Source organism: Salmo salar, chromosome ssa14 (assembly GCF_905237065.1).
Source record: "Salmo salar chromosome ssa14, Ssal_v3.1, whole genome shotgun sequence".
NCBI classification, from domain to species: Eukaryota; Metazoa; Chordata; class Actinopteri; order Salmoniformes; family Salmonidae; genus Salmo; species Salmo salar.
Window position 1 is genome coordinate 26,405,894 of NC_059455.1, and position 19,839 is coordinate 26,425,732.

General features: G+C 41.5%; 2 protein-coding genes across 5 annotated transcripts; one reads left to right on the forward strand and one right to left on the reverse strand.

Annotated features, from left to right (window-relative positions):
- Positions 1-1,462: 1,462 nt before the first annotated feature.
- Positions 1,463-6,624, forward strand: LOC106569201 (cell division cycle protein 20 homolog). 2 transcript variants are annotated; one of them, XM_014140317.2, is made up of 9 exons: positions 1,463-1,790; positions 2,061-2,275; positions 4,050-4,175; positions 4,526-4,710; positions 4,837-4,931; positions 5,169-5,391; positions 5,568-5,639; positions 5,815-5,932; positions 6,314-6,624. In XM_014140317.2, the coding sequence occupies exons 5-9, from the start codon at positions 4,873-4,875 to the stop codon at positions 6,463-6,465; spliced, it is 624 nt and encodes a 207-aa protein (XP_013995792.1). In that variant the 5' UTR covers positions 1,463-1,790; positions 2,061-2,275; positions 4,050-4,175; positions 4,526-4,710; positions 4,837-4,872; the 3' UTR covers positions 6,466-6,624. The 2 variants fall into 2 exon arrangements, with proteins under 2 accessions (XP_013995792.1, XP_013995793.1); XM_014140318.2 differs by having other exon boundaries at positions 4,526-4,698.
- Positions 6,625-6,838: 214 nt separating this feature from the next.
- LOC106569200 (elongation of very long chain fatty acids protein 1) lies at positions 6,839-18,826 on the reverse strand. 3 transcript variants are annotated; one of them, XM_014140315.2, is made up of 9 exons: positions 18,538-18,826; positions 15,649-15,748; positions 9,151-9,250; positions 8,824-9,014; positions 8,601-8,681; positions 8,401-8,457; positions 8,113-8,218; positions 7,725-7,864; positions 6,839-7,598 (listed from the first exon to the last, which is right to left on the reverse strand). In XM_014140315.2, the coding sequence occupies exons 3-9, from the start codon at positions 9,209-9,211 to the stop codon at positions 7,281-7,283; spliced, it is 954 nt and encodes a 317-aa protein (XP_013995790.1). In that variant the 5' UTR covers positions 9,212-9,250; positions 15,649-15,748; positions 18,538-18,826; the 3' UTR covers positions 6,839-7,280. The 3 variants fall into 3 exon arrangements, with proteins under 3 accessions (XP_013995790.1, XP_013995788.1, XP_013995789.1); XM_014140313.2 differs by having other exon boundaries at positions 15,649-15,756; XM_014140314.2 differs by lacking the exon at positions 15,649-15,748 and having other exon boundaries at positions 18,538-18,825.
- Positions 18,827-19,839: the final 1,013 nt, after the last annotated feature.

Below are 19,839 nucleotides of genomic sequence, written 5' to 3' on the forward strand. Positions count from 1 at the left end.
ATCTTTCTATGTATATTGCTCATTGAACCATAGACCCAAATATTTGTTCTTAGAAACCCTCCCCATAGGCTGTCCATATGCAGAAACAACTGTATATTATCAGCAACTTTTTTCTTCAAGAAGAACATACAAGACTACGCCACTGACAATTTAAAACCCCAGTCAATCGACCATCTTTCAACATCCACTATAGCTTCTTGAATAGATTTGATCACGAGAGACATTTCTTCCCCTCTTCCATATAGCTCCATCATCAGCATATAGGGTAGCCCCAATAACCCTACCTACATTCGAAAACACATCGTTACACATAATGTTGAACAAAATAGGACTAATAGTACTGCATTGAGGTATACCATTGTCAACTCCATAGTCATCAGATAAAATGGATCCAATTTTAACTTGAAAAGAGCGATTAAATAAGAAGGCCAAAACCCAGTTATATAATCTCCCACCAATACCAAGTCTTTCCATCGTAATCAATAGGCCTTCTCTCCACATAGTGTCATAGGCCTTTTCAAGGTCAAAAAAGACAGTAGCCATTACTTCTTTCATGACCAGAGTTTTTTCAACTTCATTGCTCACCTTTACTAATGCACCCAATGTAGATCTACCTTTACAGAATCCACTTTGACATTGACTCAATAAACCTCTAAGTTCCAGGAAATATGACAATTTATTGACTGTCATCTTTTCCATCAGTTTACACAAGTTTACACAAGTGCTATTGGTCTATAACTATCAGCACATGAAGGGTCCTTTCCAGGCTTTACAAAAGGTATTACTGCACGTTTCCAACCAGAAGGTATAACCCCCAATTCAAGTGGACTTGCTTCTTCCAGTCATCTTTTTCAACATAGACCATACATACCCCCCAGCTCAGTACCCCTGCCTATTGTAGAGCAGAACTGTCTCCATGTATTTCTCTTCACAGACTTAATGACCCTACATCCTAAAGCTCTCTTCCTTTGGAAATCAACTAGAATCTCATGAGTCATATTCCTATGCAACGCTCTGTAAGCCCTACTTCTTTCTCGAATAGCTGCAGTGCACTCTTCAGTACACCAAGGAACCACCTTCCTTTTCTCTCCCACTTCGCTCACTGGTACATATACAGTACAAGTCAAAAGTTTGGACACACCTACTTTACTTCGATATGAAGGTTATTGTATCAATATGTGCGCATAAAGGAGTTTCCACCGGCTTTTATTGCATAATTATTTTAACTGACATAAAAGATTCCACCATGTGAACGAACAAATGACCTATCTGCATTGATGAAAATGAACCGAAATGTCCTGTTTCCATCATAGCTGTCTTGTTTTGTTTTTTTCTCAAGGTTTGACTTTATTCGCATAAAAACGTAAATAAACTCTTTAAATACTCAGTGGTCTCCACCTTACTTTCGCTAGGCGGCGATGTTATTGATTCTATCCTGTCCTTCGAAGTGTGACGAGATTTTCTTTTGTCGTTGATTATTCAGGAAATCGACGTCTACCCTTTTCACCAATCAGACTAACGGATTTAAAAAAAATGTATGAAATGTATGCATTCACTACTGTAAATCGCTCTGGATAAGAACGTCTGCTAAATGACTAAAATGTAAACTGATGCTATTCCGCTACCATGATTACCACCTAAATATTTTGAATAAACCAATCACGACAGCGTAAGAAGTGTCGTGGTTATTTTGAAATGTCGAATTTGACTTGTTGCAGAAAGAAACACGTATCGGTAAAGTTTGGGATGCTAAAGTACATTTTCACAATAACGTGTGGAATTAAGTCGGAGTAAGTAGCGTAGCACACGTTTGTTAACACCTACATTTGATGTTTTGTTGCATGAAATGTAAATACTAAATGACGGGGAAAGGCAGCAAGTTTGCCAGGTCGCTAACGTTAGTTAACGTTATCCGTTTAATTTGATGTAACGTTATAACTAACGTCAGTGAATTGAGTTGGCAAAGATTAGCTACTTGTACGTTTTGTTTAGCAAAGTAACTATACTTTTTTGTTGGTGTAGTTTAAAAGAAATACGTGGTTTATTTATGTACCCTGCAGGGAGTCTGAAAGGCAGATTCAAACATGGCCCAAAATGGATTCGAGGATGACATTCATAGCATTCTGAAGCTTGATATGCCAATCACAAACGCGCCCATGGCGAGGTGGCAAAGAAAAGCCCTTTCGTCCATGTCTACCAGCAGTGCCAACACCAGCACTCTATCACCTGGCAAATAGAGTTCTTAGTATGTCCAAGACGCATAGTAAAACAGCAGGTAGATAACTATTATACTTTTCACCTTTGCATTTTGCTCTACTGCATTTGCTTCTGTTTACTGTCTTTCAGCTGTCTATGGGTGTGCCACTATTGCCAGTCAGTGGTTTCACCAATGGTTCCACTAATTTGCCCCTTCTCTCTTTCTTATGTAAAAATGGTAAGTGCACACCTTCAAAGGCAGGTGGGGACCGTTTTATTCCCACTAGGAATAGCAAACAGATGGACTTGGCAAGCTTCCTGCTTTCAAAGGAAAATGAGCCTATGGCCACAAACCCCTCCGCAGCAACATCAGTGAGGCTCTTTAACATTGCACATCAGCACATTTTCATTTTCATTTTCAAAGCACAGCTTCAATGCCATTCAACTCTCCTTCCGTGGTCTCCAACTGCTCCTAAACACAAGTAAAACTAAATGCATGCTCTTCAACCGATCGCTGCCTGCACCTGCCCGCCTGTCCAGCATCACTTCTCTGGACGGTTCTAACTTAGAATTTGTGGACAACTACAAATGCCTAGGTGTCTGGGTAGACTGTAAACTCTCCTTCCAGACTCACATCAATCATCTCCAATCCAAAGTGAAATCTCGAATTGGCTTCCTATTTCGCAACAAAGCATCCTTCACTCATGCTGCCAAACATACCCTCGTAAAACTGACCATCCTACCAATCCTCGACTTCGGCGATGTCATTTACAAAATAGCTTCCAATACCCTACTCAACAAGCTGGATGCAGTCTATCACAGTGCCATCCGTTTTGTCACCAAAGCCCCATATACTACCCACCACTGCGACCTGTACGCTCTCGTTGGCTGGCCTTCGCTTCATAATCGTCGCCAAACACATTGGCTCCAGGTCATCTACAAGACCCTGCTAGGTAAAGTCCCCCCTTATCTCCGCTCACTGGTCACCATAGCAGCACCCACCTGTAGCACGCGCTCCAGCAGGTATATCTCTCTGGTCACCCCTAAAGCCAACTCCTCCTTTGGTCGTCTCTCCTTCCAGTTCTCTGCTGCCAATGACTGGAACGAACTACAAAAATCTCTGAAACTGGAAACACTTATCTCCCTCACTAGCTTTAAGCACCAGCTGTCAGAGCAGCTCACAGATCACTGCACCTGTACATAGCCCATCTATAATTTAGCCCAAACTACTTCCTCTTCCCCTACTGTATTTATTTTATTTATTTTGCTCCTTTGCACCATATTATTTATATTTTATCTTTGAACTTTCTTCAAACTACAAATCTACCATTCCAGTGTTTTTCTTGCTATACTTTATTTACTTTGCAACCATGGCATTTTTTTTGCCTTTACCTCCCTTATCTCACATCATTTGCTCACATTGTATATAGTCTTTTTTTTTCTCTTTTTTTTTCTACTGCATCATTGATTGTATGTTGTTTTACTCCATGTGTAACTCTGTGTTTTTGTATGTTGTCGAACTGCTTTGCTTTATCTTGGCCAGGTCGCAATTGTAAATGAGAACTTGTTCTCAACTTGCCTACCTGGTTAAATAAAGGTGAAATAAAATAAAAAAATTAAAAAAATTGTTAATGCATTGTAAGTCAACATCTGCACATGTGTCTTTGTAGGAGAACCAGATGGCTTGGTCTGTCACACTCAATGGATATGACATTGGTGAGGCAAAGATCTTGCATCTGGGAGTAAAACCCTTGAATGCTCCAGAATGTAGGCCTACCACTGGTAATGATGATGTGACTTGTCAGTTGATTATTGATATCAAAATCTAATGTCCCATTCTCTTTTCTTTGCAGGTTACCAGAACAACCTGAAAGTCCTCTACAGTCAAGTTCCTACCCCAGTCTCTACCAAAAAGACCAGATACATATCATCTGTGTCTGACACTTTCTTAGAAGCTTCTGAACTCCGAAATGATTTCTGTGAGTCTCCTGCCAACACACCACCACAAATGTCTAATAACCTGTATGGTGAGAAGGTACAGAGGGACTTATACCTCTAGGATATCTTAGATCCTCCTGCCAGCACAGTAAATGTCAAGTAACCTACCTGGAGAGTAATCCTAGCTGTGAGTGAAACATGGGCCTGCTGTTTATGTAAATCACACATTGATTTCAGTGGGAAATTTGCAGAAAGTAATTAAAGCAACTATCTCAAGTTGGGTTCTGTCCCTTTCATCTCTACTCTATCAACCTAATTCAATTAGTGGTGGTGGCAGGAGTGTTCTTTAACTGACTTTGTTAAAAATGTATTTACCTTTCTCTTCCCACAGATTTGAACCTACTGTCTGGAGCAGTCGGAACCTTTTAGCGGTTGCCCTTCACAACAGTGTTTACCTGTGGGACGCAGTCCAGGGTGACATCGTCCTGCTGATGAAAATGAAGCGGGAGGAGGACTATATCTGCTCCGTGTCCTGGATCAAGGAGGGCAACCTCCTGGCTATTGGTACCAGTGACTGTAAATGTCTGATGTGAACAACCCAGTACTCATCTAAATATTTGGCTTCATTGCAACATTATGGCGTTGGGGAGAATAATAATTTGATGCTTTGTTAATATTTCACCTGAATTTGACTTACTGTAGTTGTGGGATGTGGAGAACCAGAAGTGTCTACGCAGCATGGCCAGCCACACTGCCAGAGTTGCCAGCCTGAGTTGGAACAATTATATTCTCTCCAGGTAAAGAATCATGTCTTCAATGTCAAATTTGGAATAGTCAAGTCTCTGTCCTGCCAGGATCTTTTGTGTGATACTTGTGGCCAAGAGGTTCTATTCTGTCTACGCAGGCAGCCCAATTTTAATATTTTTCCCAATTATTCATCTTTTGACTAATCTGATCACTTCATTTGCAAACTGAGCAAAAATGGCATTAGTGTTTAACCATTTTATGATTATTGTTTTTTCAAATGGCTCCAGATCAGGTCACATCCACCATGATGTGAGGGTAGCCGACCACTACATCTTCACCCTGTCTGGGCACTCTCAGGAGGTGTGTGGGCTGAAGTGGTCCCCTGACGGGAGATACCTGGCCAGTTTAGGCAATGACAACCTGGTGTATGTGTGGTCAGATGTGCAGGATGGTAGTGGCCAAGGCAGCAGTTTTGTCCACTGCTTCAGTGAGCACCAAGGAGCAGTCAAGGTGAACAGATTTTGAATTAAAAAATATCTTGCTGTGAAATTCTAAACTACAATGTTTTTATTGAAGGAAGGAGTTGGTTGTATTACATCACACTTTGCTGCACACTAATCAATCTTACAAAAATGTTTTTGGCTTTGGCCTGGTGCCCATGGCAACCAACATTATTGCTTGTGGAGGTGGCACCAGTGACCACCGCATCTGGAATGTCAACCGTGGCTCCTGCATCAATGGTCTGGACACTGTCTCAGGTAACTGCACCCACCTTGAACTCTGAGGTTGTGAAGTCTAACAAAATGTACCTTGTTGATATTACCTCCAGGGCCCTGCTCAGTCATAGCAGAATGTGTATTTGCATACCAGCCATTTTTGAAGTGTTTATTTTCCAGTATGATCCGAAGTTAACTAGTGTTATCTGCCTTACAGATCTCCTCTTTGATGTTTGCGCCAAACTACAAGGAATTGGTCTTCAGCCACGGATATTCCCATGACAACATAGTCATCTGGAAGTACCCCTCCTTGACTAAAGTGGCAGAGCTCAATGGTAAGTGTCAAATCAAATTGTATTGGTCACATGCAGATGTTGTGGCAATGCTTGTCTTGTCTGAAACTGCTATTCATTATGTTTAAACTTAATGGCTCTGTGTAGTTGTCATGTCAGTTGACAAAGAGCATTGTCTGACGCTGTAAGTCTATCGTAGCCAACAGTCTAAAATATAGACTCATACTTTTCAAGTTCTCAGTGCAGCTCAAGCAATTTCTCCAACTATCAACCCATTCAAATTGAGGACTCGTACCAGAGCTGCATTGGTTGGGAATTGTGGGGAGGTCCGCGTCTCCTGCAGATGGTCTCAGAGCACACGTTTCAAACTAACCTTGGATTTATTCAGGTGTCGAAACTTTATACTGTTTTTATTCACCCCAGGTCATGAGGACAAAATCTTGAACCTTACCATGAGTCCAGACTGCTCGACTATTGACACTGTCCGGTTCTGGAAGAGCTTTGAGCTGGATCCAGTCAAAAAGGCCAATGAGATGAAGTCCACTAGCAGCATTATACACACAGCTATCCGATAATGGACTTCTATATTGATCAACTCCTGTATTGTTTACATAATTTAGTAGTTTTTTTTTCACTGTAAAGATTCTTGTGTTTGAATAGTTTGCCTCCTTGCTGCCACTTGATAATGATTACAAATCTGGATTCACAACTAGTGCTATTTATTGCAAATGCTGTTAGGGCACTCAACTGTTATTTGTAACCTTTAACTAGGAAAGTCAGTTGAATACAAATTCTTACTGACAAACAATTCTGGGCCAAAATAGACCACACCCTTGATTGCTGGACATCTGGAAAGCAACAGGTGTGGCCTGACCTGGAGGACGCTTACAAGAATGCTGCTGCAGACCAGATACAGTTGCTGTCTTGTACCTCAAAGTAATGACTGACTCGGCCTTAATTGGTTTTATTTCAAAAAGTTAAATATACAAACAGCAGCAAAAAAAAGTTGGTCAGTGACAAACACCACCTCTTTGAAAGTAACTACACTATTTACAAGTGTGTTTCAGTCAACCAACCAGAAGAGTCCATGGGTGGACTATCATTGGCCGTTTCAAGCCTGGGTTTGAGGTATTAGTGACTGACACACCTTCATACAGGGTGATGTGCAGTTAAATCACACCATGTTCCCTCAACCACCCACAATTTAACAAAGTGTGGCAAGTAGGGACTAACTGCCAAATTCATAACGCCATTCATATCCCACGAACTGCAGATAAATATAAAAATATACATTTGAGGAAAGTGATCAGTAGCTAAGTATACTTTTTTGGAATCTTTGGCATTGCAGGCTCCTTCAGACAGTTATGTTTCCCCTTCCAAAAGGACGAAACTAGACTTCCTTCACTTTGCCTAGTTGGTTATGGCCGTTGACACGATGTGCTGTTATCCCGTTGCTATTCTCCAGCGGCTTGCTGTTGATGACCACGGTAACGTCGCCGTTGATAACGCCATTCTGCTTTAGCTTCTCCATGGTTGCCGTAGGCAGCCGTTTCCCCTTCACGTAGGCCTGAATCCAGAAGTTGGAGAAGAGTAGGAAGAAGAAGGTGCCGTACATCCATATAAGGTGAATGAACATGGGCACCTGAAAGTCACACTTCTCCATGAAGTAGTACTGAGAGATGTGAAGTGAGATCAGTACAAACTGGATCTAAAGAAGGAAGAAAGATGAGAACATTTTAATGTGAAGTTTGCACAGGAGTCACCAAGCTACCCACAAATGCTCCCCTTTAACATAGTTTCTTCCGATAGTACATCATTAAGAAATAACACCCACCAGCTGGATTGCGGTCATGTACTTCTTCCACCAGAGGTATTTTTGGAAGCGAGGTCCGGCAGCGGACAGGCCGTAGTAGGTGTACATGATGATGTGGACACAGCAGTTGACCATGGCATGGAACGAGCTCATTCCCCCTGCTGGAGGTTCACAATGACAAAGACCGTATTAAAACAAACATAATCCAAGAGTAATTAAGTCACAGGGGGATAACAAAATAAATGTTACTAAGTGGATTTTGTTTAGTGTTCTTATTCCCTTGTAAAATTGCAGAAGATTCATTGTGGTGATAAAGTTTATTTAACAACCCCCAAAAGTTAATGTTAAACAGGTTACATGACCAGCTGTAAGCACACTGCATTGGGATGAGCTCAGAGGTCAAGCTTACCAGGAGCAATGGTAATTCCCCACCACCACGTGAAGGGCATGAAGGAGTGATGGAAGACATGTAGAAATGTGATCTGGCTGTGTTTCTTACGCAGCACAAAGAAAAACTGCAAATCAGACAAGAGCTCAAGTTACTTAAAGCAAACATTGTTCAGAAATCTCCATTTGTATTTTACTAAGGGTGTCGGAGAAAGATGCAGTCAGAATATGTACAAAATCTAAATGATTTAGGCTAGCATCAAACATTTTATTCACAAACATGATGTTCTGATAGAGAAATCATTCTTACGGTGTCCAGAAGCTCGGTGAATTTAGAGAACAAAAACCACCAGGCCACTTGAACCATCTGACAAAAGGAGAAACAAGTACAGACAATAAACAGCACAGAATAAAAAAATAAATCACATATGCATATTTGAATGTAAAGTAAAACATACATTTCATGATGCAATACAGATTCTCTCATAGGAAAAAAAAGGACAGAAATACCCTTAGAGCCTGTGGGTTGCTTGAGTAGTCACACAGGTCACATCTCCAGGTAAAAGTGGTTGCCCATCCTGACATCAGGAACTGCAAAGGCAAAGCACAGAACTCGCTGTCACATCATCAATTCATAAACGCTGGGAAAAGTCTTACTACAGTATAGAATGTCTTCACAACAAGGCTCTTTTAAGAACTTTCATTCTCCTGAATAATTAACTGCTTTGCTCACCTCATAGACTAGGAAGGTATTTAGGGACACCATGCTGAAGTTATAGATGATCATGGCTGTTTTGAGGTTATAGGGCTTGCGGTTGGCCATCAGCAGAGGCCCGGCGTACAGCGAGAAGAACACATAGCCCATCAGGATGCTGGTCATCTGGAAGGGGGTCCGCATCAACGGGTAGTGCAACAACCGGTGGTCTGAGGACAAGAAATCAAGCAATTCAATATTTTTGAGACAAGACAGGTACACCAACAGCATGGTACAAACTGCAAGTCACCAAATTGATAAAAATACAATTTGAACAAAAATATCAACTTATGCGGAAGCACTCACCTGTTCTCTGCAATACATACTCATAAAACACCATAATATTGGATCCCACTTCTCGCAGCATCTTGATGGCGTCTTTATTCAGTCAGTCAATCAAAAAAACCTGAAATATACAGACAAAATACAATTTGCTGGGAAAAACAACAGTTGGTGGTGATAATGGCAGGTTATGTGGTTATGCCTACAGGGGATGCAGTAATGTGTACTGAGACCTATAGAGACGGAAGTTGATGAACAAAGCACTGCCACACTGCCTCCCACACTAAAACAGACAGCTGCACAGGCCCATCGTATACCTGAACGAGGCTCTGCTTTGATGACTGACTATCTGATAAAACAATACAACACTTGCTTTATTGGTCCATTTGCACAGATATATTTTATTATTATTATTATTATAATACCCAACATGACACATCACAGGCTGGAAGCAGCACAGGGGCTGCGGAAGAGCAGCTTCCCTGGAGCAGTTAGGGGGTAAAGTGCCTTGCTCCAGGGCACAATGCGGTAGGTAGTATAAGGGGATTTTGATAGACTAACAAAACAAATGCTTAACAACAATAAAAACAGCTGCAGAGGGCACTGTAGTTCGTTTGGCCATGTACTGTATGTCAGTCAATGTCAAATAGATCCTACTGGGATTATTCATAGGTAGCCTTAGTAATATTACAGTCACTTTTCTATAATAGCCAAGTGTTATATTCCACTATCAGCTAGAGGTCGACCGATTAATCGATTAATTACAAGACCATGGTGATTGTAATTGATTGATAGGTATTCTTTAAGGAATACCTAGGATAGGATAAAGTAATCCTTCTAACCCCCCCCCCCCTTAAAAGATTTAGATGCACTATTGTAAAGTGGTTGTTCCACTGGATATCATAAGGTGAATGCACCATTTTGTAAGTCGCTCTGGATAAGAGCGTCTGCTAAATGACTTAAATGTAATGTAAATGATTGCCTACAGAGCTGTGAAGGGAACGGCACCTCCATACCTTCAGGCTCTGATCAGGCCCTACACCCAAACAAGGGCACTGCGTTCATCCACCACTGGCCTGCTGGCCCCCCTACCTCTGAGGAAGCACAGTTCCCGCTCAGCCCAGTCAAAACTGTTCGCTGCTCTGGCACCCCAATGGTGGAACAAGCTCCCTCACGACGCCAGGACAGCGGAGTCAATCACCACCTTCCGGAGACACCTGAAACCCCACCTCTTTAAGGAATACCTAGGATAGGATAAAGTAATCCTTCTAACCCCCCCTTAAAAGATTTAGATGCACTATTGTAAAGTGGTTGTTCCACTGGATATCATAAGGTGAATGCACCAATTTGTAAGTCGCTCTGGATAAGAGCGTCTGCTAAATGACTTAAATGTAAATGTAATTAGGGCCGATTTCAAGTTTTCATAACAATCGGTATTTTTCGGCCACCGATTTGCCGTTTTTTTTTTACACCTTTATTTAACTTGGCAAGTCAGATTAAGAACACATTCTTATTTACAATGACGGCCTAGAAACGGGGGTTAACTGCCTTGTTCAGGGGGGATTCGTTTTTGCAACCTTCGGTTACCAGTCCAACGCTCTAACCACCTGCCTTACATTGCACTCCACAAGGATTAACAAGCTGACTACCTGTTACGCGAGGGCAGCAAGAAGCAAAGGTAAGTTGCTAGCTAACATTAGACTTATAAAAAACTATCAATCTTAACATAATCACTAGTTAAACTAGTAATATCATCAACCATGTGTAGTTATCTAATGTGTCCTGCGTTGCATATAATCGATGCGGTGCCTGTTAACTTTCATTGAATCACAGCCTACTTCGACAAACGGGTGTTGATTTAACAAGCACATTTGCAAAAAAAGTACTGTCGTTGCACCAATGTACCTAACCATAAACATCAATGCCTAACAGGAATATTTAGACTTAGCCACCCGTTAGATAAAATACGAAACGGTTCCGTATGTCACTGAAAGAAAAACACTTTGGTTTTAGAGATGATAGTTTCCAGATTCGACCATATTAATGACCTAAGGCTCGTATTTGTGTGTTTATTATATTATAATTAAGTCTATGATTTGATAGAGCAATCTGAGCGGTGGTAGGCAGCAGCATGCTCGTAAGCATTCATTTAAACAGCCCTTCAAGCATTGCGCTGTTTATGACTTCAACCTGGGTGGGTATAATTTGTGGAACGTTCCAACAGGAATCCATTCCAAAAACTTCGGAAATAACAAGGTTTCCAAAAAACAACGCATACAAAGTTGTATAGCGGCAGAATAACATACTGGGTAGGGAGTGGTCTATTTCATTGCGTTTTTCACTCATCACGTTTATTCCGAAAAATGTCTGTCTGCCTATGGACAAACATTAAGAATAAGCTACGTGGTGAGTTAATGCCTATTCGGCAGCTAGTTAGCTAGGTTGGTATGCGTTGTTGGTTGGCAACCTTTTACTTTACGTTTTTTGGAACAGATTCCTGTTGGAACGTTCCACCCCTTCAAGCCTATCAACTCCCAAGATTAGGCTGGTGTAACCGATGTGAAATGGCTAGCTAGTTAGCCGGGTGCACGCTAAAAGCGTTTCAAACGTCACTCGCTCTGAGACTTGGAGTAGTTGTTTCCCTTCCTCTGCATGGGTAACGCTGCTTCGAGGGTGGCTGTTGTCGATGTGTTCCTGGTTCGAGCCCAGGTAGACCGAGGAGAGGGACGGAAGCTATACTGTTACACTGGCAATACTAAAGTGCCTATAAGAACATCCAATGGTCAAAGGTATATGAAATACAAATCGTATAGAGAGAAATAGTCCTATAATAACAACAACCTAAAACTTCTTACCTGGGAATATTGAAGACTCATGTTAAAAGGAACCACTAGCTTTCATATGTTCCCATGTTCTGAGCAAGGCACTTAAACATTAGCTTTCTTACATGGCACTTTTACTTTCTTCTCCAACACTTTGTTTTGCATTATTTAAACCAAATTGAAAATGTTTCATTATTTATTTGAGGCTAAATTGATTTTATTGATGTATTATATTAAGTTACAATAAGTGTTCATTCAGTATTGTTGTAATTGTCATTATTACAAAAAAAAAAGTTTAAATATTTTTTTAAAGAAATTATCGGCCGATTAATCGGTCTCTGCTTTTTTGGTCCTCCACTAATCGGTATCAGCGTTGAAAAAAAGCATAATCGGTCGACCTCTACTATCAGCCATGGATATAAAAATAAAAAAAATAAAAATCAGACCTGGGTTCAAATACACTACTGTTCAAAAGTTTGGGGTCACTTAGAAATGTCCTTATTTTTTAAAGAAAATTACATTTCTCCATTAAAATAACAAATTGATCATAAATACAGTGTAGATATTGTTAATGTTGTAAATGACTATTGTAGCTGGAAAGGGCTTATTTTGAATGAAATATCTACATAGGCGTACAAAGGCCCATTATCAGCAACCATCACTCCTGTGTTCCAATGGCACATTGTGATAGCTAATCCAAGTTTATCATTTTAAAAAGGCTCATTGATCATTAGAAAACCCTTTTGAAATTATGTTAGCACAGCTGAAAACTGGCCTTCTTTAGACTAGTTGAGTATCAGCATTTGTGGGTTCGATTACAGGCTCAAAATGACCAGAAACAAAGAACTTTCTTCTGAAACTCGTCAGTCTATTCTTGTTCTGAGAAATGAAGGCTATTCCATGCGAGAAATTGCCAAGAAACAGAAGATCTGGTACAACGCTGTGTATTACTCCCTTCACAGAACAGCGCAAACTGGCTCTAACCAGAATAGAAAGAGTGGGAGGCCCCGGTGCACAACTGAGCAAGAGGACAAGTACAGTTGAGTGTCTAGTTTGAGAAACAGATGCCTCACAAGTCCTCAACTGGCAGCTTCATTAAATAGTACCCACTAAACACCAGTCTCAACGTCAACAGTGAAGAGGCGACTCTGGGATGCTGGCCAGACGGAAGCCACTCCTCAGTAAAAAGCACATGATAGCCCACTTGGAATTTGCCAAAAGGCACCTAAATGACTCTCAGACCATGAGAAACAAGATTCTCTGGTCTGATGAAACCAAGATTGAACCATTTGGCCTGAATGCCAAGCATCACGTCTGGAGGAAACCTGGCACCATCCCAACGGTGAAATATGGTGGCGGCAGCATCACAGCCAAGACCCTAAGCACACAGCCAAGACAACGCAGGAGTGGCTTCGGGATCTGCAGAGAAGAATGGGAGAAACTCCCCAAATACAGGTGTGCAAAGCTTGTAGCGTCATACCCAAGAAGACGCGAGGCTGTAATCGCTGCCTTTTTTTTGTTTTTTTTGTACATTTGCAAAAAATGTCTAAACCCGTTTTTGCTTTCTCATATATTACACACACTGCTCAAAAAAATAAAGGGAAGACTAAAATAACACATCCTAGATCTGAATGAATGAAATAATCTTATTAAATACTTTTTTCTTTACATAGTTGAATGTGCTAACAACAAAATCACAAAAATAATCAATGGGAATCCAATTTATCAACCCATGGAGGTCTGGATTTGGAGTCACACTCAAAATGAAAGTGGAAAACCACACTACAGGCTGATCCAACTTTGATGTAATGTCCTTAAAACAAGTCAAAATGAGGCTCAGTAGTGTGTGTGGCCTCCACGTGCCTGTAAGACCTCCCTACAACGCCTGGGCATGCTCCTGATGAGGTGGCGGATGGTCTCCTGAGGGATCTCCTCCCAGACCTGGACTAAAGCATCCACCAACTCCTGGACAGTCTGTGGTGTTGGTGGATGGAGTGAGACATGATGTCCCAGATGTGCTCAATTGGAGTCAGGTCTGGGGAACGGGCGGGCCAGTCCATAGCATCAATGCCTTCCTCTTGCAGGAACTTCTGACACACTCCAGCCACATGAGGTCTAGCATTGTCTTGCATTAGGAGGAACCCAGGGCCAACCGCACCAGCATATGGTCTCACAAGGGGTCTGAGGATCTCATCTCGGTACCTAAAGGCAGTCAGGCTACCTCTGGCGAGCACATGGAGGGCTGTGAAATGCCACCCCACACCAAGAAATGCCACCCCACGACTGACCCACCGCCAAACCGGTCATGCTGGAGGATGTTGCAGGCAGCAGAACGTTCTCTACGGCGTCTCCAGACTCTGTCACATGTGCTCAGTGTGAACCTGCTTTCATCTGTGAAGAGCACAGGGCGCCAGTGGCGAATTTGCCAATCTTGGTGTTCTCTGGCAAATGCCCTGCACGGTGTTGGGCTGTAAGCACAACCCCCACCTGTGGACGTCGGGCCCTCATACCACCCTCATGGAGTCCATTTCTGACCGTTTGAGCAGACACATGCACATTTGTGGCCTGCTGGAGGTCATTTTGCAGGGCTCTGGCAGTGCTCCTCCTTGCACAAAGGCGGAGGTAGCGGTCCTGCTGCTGGGTTGTTGCCCTCCTACGGCCTCCTCCACATCTCCTGATGTACTTGCCTGTCTCCAGGTAGCGCCTCCATGCTCTGGACACTACGCTGACAGACACAGCAAACCTTCTTGCCACAGCTCGCATTGATGTGCCATCCTGGATGAGCTGCACTACCTGAGCTGCACTACCTGAGCCACTTGTGTGGGTTGTAGACTCCGTCTCATGCTACCACTAGAGTGAAAGCACCACCAGCATTCAAAAGTGACCAAAACATCAGCCAGGAAGCATAGGAACAGAAGTGGTCTGTGGTCACCACCTGCAGAACCACTCCTTTATTGGGGGTGTCTTGCTAATTGCCTATAATTTCCACCTGTTGTCTATTCCATTTGCACAACAGCATGTGAAATGTATTGTCAATCAGTGTTGCTTCCTAAGTGGACAGTTTGATTTCACAGAAGTGTGATTGACTTGGAGTTACATTGTGTTGTTTAAGTGTTCCCTTTATTTTTTGTGTCCAGTGTGTGTATGTGTATATATATATATATATATAAATAAATAATGAGGGGGAAAACAATTTAATACATTTCAGAATAAGGCTGTAATGTAACAAAATGTGGAAAAAGTAAAGATGTTGTTGGTGTTTCTCCCAACTATGTTTTATTACTGTGGGAGAAGTTTGATTATAGTTTTGAGTAAACACGTTTTGTTTGCACTCATTCCTGTGTCCTGCGCCTGACTCCGATACTTCTCCTAAAGAAAGCATTACAGGTTTGAATACTTTCTGAATGCACTGTATAATACATCAACTATATAGGCTTTAGCATCGAGTCAAACTAAAAACAAACTGTCCACTTAACTAATAAAATCATCTTCTCACATACAGACAATGATTTATCAGTGACCCAAGCCTTGCTCAGATAATCCCCACCATGTTGTCGTTGAGCTGTCAAGAATCCCAGAAAAGTGCAAAACAAATGGCCCATATTAACATATGTAGCCTAAGTAACAATGTTCATTAAATCGATAACTAGTAACATAACATTCATATACTGACTATCTCTGAACTGAAATAATATAATACCTTTGATGATACAGTGGTAGCAATACATGGTTTCAACATCTTCAGAAGAGGCAGGAATGCCAATGGTGGGAGGTGTTGCCGTTTATGTTCAGTCATATTCCTGTAAAGCTTAGAGAAGATCTCATGTCAAATGCTGTTGAAGTAATATGGCTACAGGTTCATCTGCCTCACCTAAAGCCCATTGTGGGAAACTGCTATAGACCACCAAGTGCTAACAGTCAGTATCTGGATAATGTGTGTGAAATGCTTGATAATGTATGTGATATCGACCTAAATATTGACTCGCTGTCATCAAGTTGCCCACCCAAAAAAGCTTCAAACTGTAACCAGTGCATCGACCAGTGTATTTACAAACAGCATAGGAATGAAATCATCCACATGTATTGATCACATCTTAACTAATGCTGCAGAAATATGCTCTAAAGCAGTATCCAAATCCATAGGATGTAGAGATAATAATATAGTAGCCATATCTAGAAAAACCAAAGTTCCAAAGGCTGGTCCTAATATAGTGTTTAAGGGGTCATACAAGAAGTTCTGTAGTGATTCATATGCTGAAGATGTAAAGCATATTTACTGGTCTGTGGTATGTAATGAGGCGCAACCAAACACTGCACTGGACACGTTTATGAAATGAATTATTTCACTTACTAATAAGCATGCACCCACTAAGAAAATGACTAAAAACTGATAAATTCCAGTGGATTGATGAGGAATTGAAACATTTTATGGTTGAGAGGGACGAGGCAAAAGGAATGGCAAACAAGCCTTCCCTGTAGCTCAGTTGGCAGAGCATGGTGTTTGCAACGCCAGGGTTGTGGGTTCGATTCCCACGGGGGGCCAGCACAGAAGAAAAAAAAAAAATGTATGAAACGTATGCATTCAATACTGTAAGTCGCTCTGGATAAGAGCGTCTGCTAAATGACTAAAATGTTAAAAAATGTAAGTCTGGCACATTCATGCATAACTGACCAAATAACGAAAGACAAGCATTGTAATTTTGCATTCTAAAATGTGAGTGTGGAAGAGGTGAAAATGTTTTGGTCTATCAATAATAACAAGCCACCGGGGTCTGACATCTTGGATGGAAAATTACTGAGGATGATATTGCCAGTCCTATTTGACATCTCTTCAATCTAAGTCTACAGGAAGGTGTGTGCCCTCAGGCCTGGAGGGAAGCTAAAGTCATTCCACTACCCAAGAATAGTAAAGCCCCCTTTAGTAGCTCAAACAGCGAACTAATCAGCCTGTTACCAACCCTTAGTAAACCTTTGGGGATTTTTTTGTTGTTGTGTTTGACCAGATACAAAGCCATTTCACAGTAAAAAAATAAAAAAAGTACAACACATTTTCTGAACGCTTATAGGGAAGGGCACTTACACAAATTACTAATGATTGACTACAAGAAATTGATAATAAAAAGGTGTGAGCTGTTTTGTTAGACTTCAGTGGCTGACATTATTGATCATAATCTGCTGCTGGGAAAACTTCTGCTATATTGTGGATCGAGAGTTACCTGTCTAACAGAACACCAAGGGTGTTCTTTAATGGAAGCCTCTCCAACATAATCTAGGTAGAGTCAGGCATTCCCCAGGGCAGCGATCTAGGCCCCTTACCTTTTTCAATCTTTACTAATGACCTACCACTGAGTAAAGCCTGATCGCTATGTATGCTGATGACTTAACACTATACACGTCAGCTACCACAGCAAGGGAAATCACTGCAACACTTAAATAGCTGCAGTCAGTTTCAGAATGGGTGTCAAGAAACAAGTTAGTACAAAATATTTCTAAAACTAAAAGCATTGTATTTGGGACAAATAATTCACTAAACCCTAAACCTTGTAATGAATAATGTGGATATTGAGCAAGTTGAGGAGACTAAACTGCTTGGAGAAACCCTGGATTGTAAACTGTCATGGTCAAAACATATTGATGCCACAGTAGCTAAGATGGGGAGAACTCTGTCCATAATAAATCTCTGCTCTGCCTGCTTAAGAACGATCAACAAGGCAGGTCCTACAGGCCCTAGTTTTGTCGCACCTAGACTACTGTTCAGTCATGTGGTCAGGTGCCACAAAGAGGGACTTACAATTGGCCAAGAACAGGACTGCACGGCTGGCCCTTAAATGTACATTGAGAGCGAACATTAATAAAGATGCATGTCAATCTCTCCTGGCTCAAAGTAGAGGAGAGATTGACTTCATCACTACAGGAGTATCGACATGTTGAATGCGCCGAGCTGTCCATTTAAACTACTACTAGCACACAGTGGGGTCTGAAGAGACAGACACACATGATAAAATACGTACTATACACACACATGTACAAAAAGGCACACCCTTTTTTTAAATTGTATATAGCTGCTAATACAAGATGGCATTAGTTTTACAAAGTGTTTGTTCAGCAGTATTTAACACTTCCTTAGCTACTCCTTAGAGACAATGAAGTGTTCTCTCAATGAATAACAGAGACAGTCAAACAGGTGAGGCAGAGGCAGAGAGGTGAACCGGTTTGAACAGCCAGTATGTGGTATGAGGTCACTAGATAGGAATGGATGAGGAGTTGATTGAGAAAAATGACAGGAAGATGGAATGGGTTGGAGGTGAGCCGGCAAACTAAGGACAGAGAGTGAGAGAATGTGGGACACTACTGTTTATGTCCTTTCCATACAATAGCAATAAAACCAATTACACACACAACAAAGATGGGACAGTGTCATCATATCCACCAAGTTATACGGGTCTCAATACAAGGCCTACAGATAAGAGGAAAACCTGTCCTGACAGTTTGGGTGTGTTAGAAGAGTAAAAAACTTGAAGTAAAGTAAATAGGACAGCAGTGTTAGATGGAGTATAACACTGAGCATCACTGGTAACACAAGACTCACCTGCCAAGTTGTCCTCAGTACTCTCCTCAAATCGTCAGTCCTTCAGGCACACATACAAGAGAGTCACAACCACTGAGCTCACAATGAACTAGGCCCAGCAAAACAGAAGAGTCAAAGAGAGATTAACTGAAGAAAAAAAAGTACTTGTTTCTTCCTTGAAGTCCTCAAATGTTTGACAGTCTAGAAATAGGCCACATAAAGCCAGGGCAGATTAAGTCAGAAAGAGAGATGAGGACAGCTATAGGACTCATTTAACTCAGATTTAAACCCCCAAGGCCAAGCACACTACATAGTGACAACGCCCACCTAGTTTCAGGACCACACCCTGTTTCAACATCTAGACTCACTCTCCCCTAACCAATACCTCTCTCTGATTGGTTCAGCAGAAAAAGAGGGATTGGCCATTGGTCGTCTGAGAAGGGTTGGGTATTTGAAGGTAGTAAGTGAGGGAGAATCCAGTAGCGACCACTGGAGAGTTTGAATGGTCTCTTTGTTAAACAATGGGGACCCATCACATAGCACACATGTATGTAACAAAAACTAACATCCCATATAATAACAAGAATGACTAATGAAAATGTAAAAGGATTGGAAAATATCTGTCTTCCCATTGCTTGGGAGCTCAACATTAAATTGCAAAGCACTGAAATTCAGGAATAATTTGCTAGCAACAATATAATTTGAGGAACGTTGCTCTTAGAATTTTTAGTACATGTTAGTGATATTGACGTTTGAGAAATCATCAATTTCTAATGCTCCTATAATTTCCCTGGTTCAATTAGTATCATCATCAATCTTTTCATCATTGTAATTTTGATCATCATAATTATAAAACCCAATCGTCAACCCTGAGTCAGAGCTACAGGTGAATAATTATGAGGCAGGGGGATTTGACAGGGAATAATGGGGATTTAATGTGTCCCTACCCTGCCCGAGGGATCGTCACCCAGAGACAGGCATGGAGTTTGTGCTTGTGGGTCCTACTTACTGTACACTGCCACAGTATGACAGGTTCCACTATCTCCCAGTAGCACTGGTTATACCTGTTCCTCAGGCACTGAGAACTGGTGATGGGCGTGGTAGTGGAAGAACGGCCTTGAAATGTACTCACTCATCCTTACACTGGAATTAAAGGGCGACTGGAATGAGAAGAATCTGGAAAACGAGCAGTGTACAGGCAAGAAAAAGAAAAAGACATTGAGAACTGTGTGGGTTTACACAGTGCTTTAGGACTTTCACTGGGGGAAAGCACACGGGGGGATACTCTGTAAAATGCCATATACCATCATCATTACGTGATGA